We start from the raw sequence: 3,712 nt of genomic DNA, 5'->3' as shown, positions 1-3,712 counted from the left end.
GACGCAGAGAAGTGGGCGGAGAGGCGGCGTACGGGGGCTGCGCGCGACGAGTGGCACGCCGACCGCACGCGTCGCTGGCGCCGCATACTGGAGGATCTGCTGCAGGACGAGGACGACGAGCGGTACTACATCCGCGAAGACGAGCGCGACGCGCGGAGGAGGATGCGACGGCAGGCGGTGGAGCAGTCGTGCGAGATTGCGATGGCGCGCGACACCAGCAGCAGCGTGGGTGCGGTGCCTCCGCTGCCGCGACACCAGCAGAGCGGTGGTCGAAGCCCGCTAAGTGAGTCGTTGTGTCCGCTTGCTGACGAAGAGATGATGCGGCAGTTGCGGCAGAGAGAGCTCGCGAAGGAGGAGGAACTCATGGATGCGCAGTCGCGGCTGCGTGAGGCTGAGCGCCGCATCGCTGAGGAAGTCGAGCGCCGCGCACGGACGGAGGAGGAGCGCCGTACGGCCCTCGAGGAGTCGGCATTGCTGCTGCGCGACGCAGAACGGCGGGCGGAGGAACGTATACGCCACGCGCGTGAGGTGGCAGAGCAGCAGGCGGCGGAGGAGGTCAGCCGCGTGCGGAATGCGAGTGAGCGGCAGGCTGCACATGCCGCGACGTTGCGCGCGATTGAAGAGGAAGAGAAGCGAGCAGTCCTTGAGGCGCAGCTGCGCGCGGCGGAGCGAGCGCTGAAGGAGGCGCAGCTGCGCGCAGATGAAGAGGTACGTCGTACGAAGGCAGAGGCGGCGGCAGAAGCCGCGATGGAGGCTCAGCGTATCGCTCTTGAAGCGGAACGGCGGCTGCAGCAACACGAGGCGCAGCAGCAACAGCTGCAGCGACAGCAGGTGGCGGAGCGTAGTGACGAAGCAGAGCGGCGACTGCGCAACATTGAGCGGCAGGCACGCGAGGCAATCGCGGACGCAGCAGAGGAGGCTAGGAGTATTGCTGCAGATGCACAGCGGCGGCTAGAGGAATTAGAGGCACGCCACGCTGAGCGCGAGGCCGCCGTTGATGCGGCAAAGTTGAGTGTGCAGGTGGCGCAGCAACGCATGCGGGAGTTTGAGGAGTTGCAGCACAACGCTTTGCAGCGTCCCCCAGTGTCTGGGCAGCCCGTAGAGATTCCAGCAGCACCAGTAGCCGCCACCACACGAGCAGCAGACCTGACACAACGACAGCAGGAGCAACAGCAGGGAGGAGGAGCTCCCGCCGTCGCTGCGGTGCACCGCGACGACGGTGTCGTGGGTGTGGTATGCAGCAGCGTCATTCGCGCCGCTATTCGTGAGGCGGTGGATGAAATTGTAAAGGCCACGAAGGAGGCGTGGCAGATATCGGAAGAGGCAGAGCAGCGGCTACGGCTAGAGCGGCGGCGACTTCGGCGGAGGCAAGCGGAGCGTGACCGAGCCGAGCAGGAGTTGATCGAGGTCGAGAACGAAAGTGTTCTTTGGGACGAGCTGAACACCAGCACGAGCTACGCGTGCGCGAGCAGCCGGCGGACGCCTGTAGAGGCGAACAAAAGTGTCGAGACGCCGCTTTGGGACCTGCCACCTCAGCCTCGTAGGGAAAAAGAGGATCAAGAGCAGCATTTGCCCTCTTCGCTTCCGACAGAGCGTATATGCCCCCGGTGTTACCGCAGTGACACAACGGCTTGCGCAATGTGTGCGTCGCGCGTGTGTGTTTACTGCGGCCCCGCCGTCGCCCACAGTCGGTGCTGCGAGATGCAGCACCTCAGCGCGGTCAACACTCGGCGCCGGCAGCTGGCAGAGAAGCAGCAGCAGAAGAAGAAGGAGCAAAAGCTACAGCAACAACAGCGGTGGCAGCAGCTGACGGATGACGAAAAGGTGGCCGGGCCATCGCTGCGGGACGCGCAAAACAATGCGGCGGCGCAGAGGCGGCGGGACACCGGGACGTCGCCACTCGCTGTGCAGCGCAAGCTGCTACCTGACGAGAGCAGCGCCGATGAAAGGCAGGTGGATGGCGACGGCGAGGAGGAGGAGGAGGAAGAAGAAGAAGAGGTAATGGTGGTGGTTGACGTGGCAGGCAGGGCCGATTCGGTTTCCAGCGCTCCCGAGCCAAAGACGGAGCGGAAGCGATACGAAGCCTTCTTCGTCCCGCTGGGCAGCGATGCGGAGCCGCGGCGGCCGAAGCCGCCCACACCAAACAATTACGTGCCGGGTGTCTTTGCTGCGACATCGAAGTTCCCGAGGCCCGACCGGAGGAGTAGCCCGCCAGTGTGTCGTCCACGCGTCCACAAGCAGGATGCCTCCGCTGCTGCTGCACAGTCCACGCAGCAGCAGCAGCAGTATCGCCGAACCGCCAGCGCCCCCAGAGAACGCCCTGCAACCTTCGCCAGCAAACAAAAACAACAGCGGCAGGAGCATAAGCAGCCCTTTACAGCCTCTGCGCTTCCGGTAAAGGAACCGTTGATGATGGGCCGCTTTGGTTCGAGGTCGCGGGGACGTGCGGCAGAGCGGCGCCACATGCAAGACCCACTGGCCGGTTATGGCCGCTCGTCTTCGCCTGTCTACCTCGGCGTCGACCCGCCAGCCTGGTCAGGGCACGTGCCGCGGCGCTCGACAAGGCAATACTCCCCTCGTGAGCCCTCTATTGAGCTTGATGATGAGTTAGACTACAACACCTACGATGACCCCAGAGGTCTTGGGCGCACGTACTACGACGGAAAGCCTGTGCAAACTCTTGGTTTAAATTATCCGCCTGATGATGTGGCGGCAAGTGGAAGTCGTTCCTTCGGGCAGCAAAAGCAACAACAACAACAACACAGGGTAGCAGCGGCGGCAAGGCGGGACGAGGGCCACGTGAATGTGAGCCGTGAATGTGTGTTTGCGCCGACGCACCACGAGGTACCGGGTGCTGTGCCGCCGCGGCAGCGCCCTGAACCGTCCCTGTACGACCATCAGCGGTACGATGACTACAACACGCGCACCACGCCGACACTGCAGGAGCTGGACCACCGACTGCGCCACCTGCAGCAGCATCGTGTCTTTGACCGTGTAGATCGGCGCTTGCCAGATGAGCACTGCATGCGCCACCACCGCCACGTCAACGACGACGCTGTTGACTACGGCCGAAGCACAGCAGGTCGCCCCACCTCACATCGTCCCGCACCGTGCCCACATGAGCCTTGCATCACCGTTCACCTCTACCCCCGTAGCGGCCGCCCAGATGCACGAGGCGAGGCATCGCGGTCCAAGTCGCGGGTGCCGAGTTGTCAGCGGCAGTGCAGCCGTGCAGGCAGACGCTCCACACCGCGTGTCGTCTCGCCGCCGTGGCGGACGGATTACAACTCGGGGCCGCTGCGCCCACCGTGGAACGTGGAGCAGCCGCACACGTTTCTGGCGAAACCGTACAAGCGGAGTCTTCTACCCGCGGAGCTGTAACAGTGTTGTGAGGAGAGTGGAGAGGCATCGGTGCTGTCTCATTTTCTTCTTATTGCGTCCTTCGGCATGTGTTGGGGTAAGGGCAAAGGCTCCGGGAGAGAGGGAAAGAGTGCGAGGCTGATGGATGGGAAGCCTCTCTCTCTCTCCCCCCTCGCTCTCCAGATAAAAAGAAAAACGAAAACAGACAGAGAAAGCCATCACGTCCCCTGTGTGTGGTTCACTCTTTGGGACGGGGTGCATTTCTCACATCTCCACGGACGGAAGGAGATGGAGGAGAAACGGAGAAAGTGACAGGTGTATACAAGGGTATACATGCATGCATTTATACATA

General features: G+C 63.0%; 1 protein-coding gene across 1 annotated transcript; it reads left to right on the top strand.

The window, feature by feature from the left end:
- Positions 1-162: 162 nt before the first annotated feature.
- Positions 163-3,381, top strand: DQ04_13441000 (hypothetical protein; the record flags this gene model as incomplete). Its single annotated transcript, XM_009316958.1, has 1 exon — positions 163-3,381. One exon carries the CDS (start codon positions 163-165, stop codon positions 3,379-3,381), a length of 3,219 nt encoding a protein of 1,072 aa, XP_009315233.1.
- Positions 3,382-3,712: the final 331 nt, after the last annotated feature.

Source organism: Trypanosoma grayi, assembly GCF_000691245.1.
Source record: "Trypanosoma grayi strain ANR4 Tgr_1344_V1, whole genome shotgun sequence".
Classification (NCBI taxonomy): Eukaryota; Euglenozoa; class Kinetoplastea; order Trypanosomatida; family Trypanosomatidae; genus Trypanosoma; species Trypanosoma grayi.
This window is presented reverse-complemented; position numbering and strand designations above follow the sequence as displayed.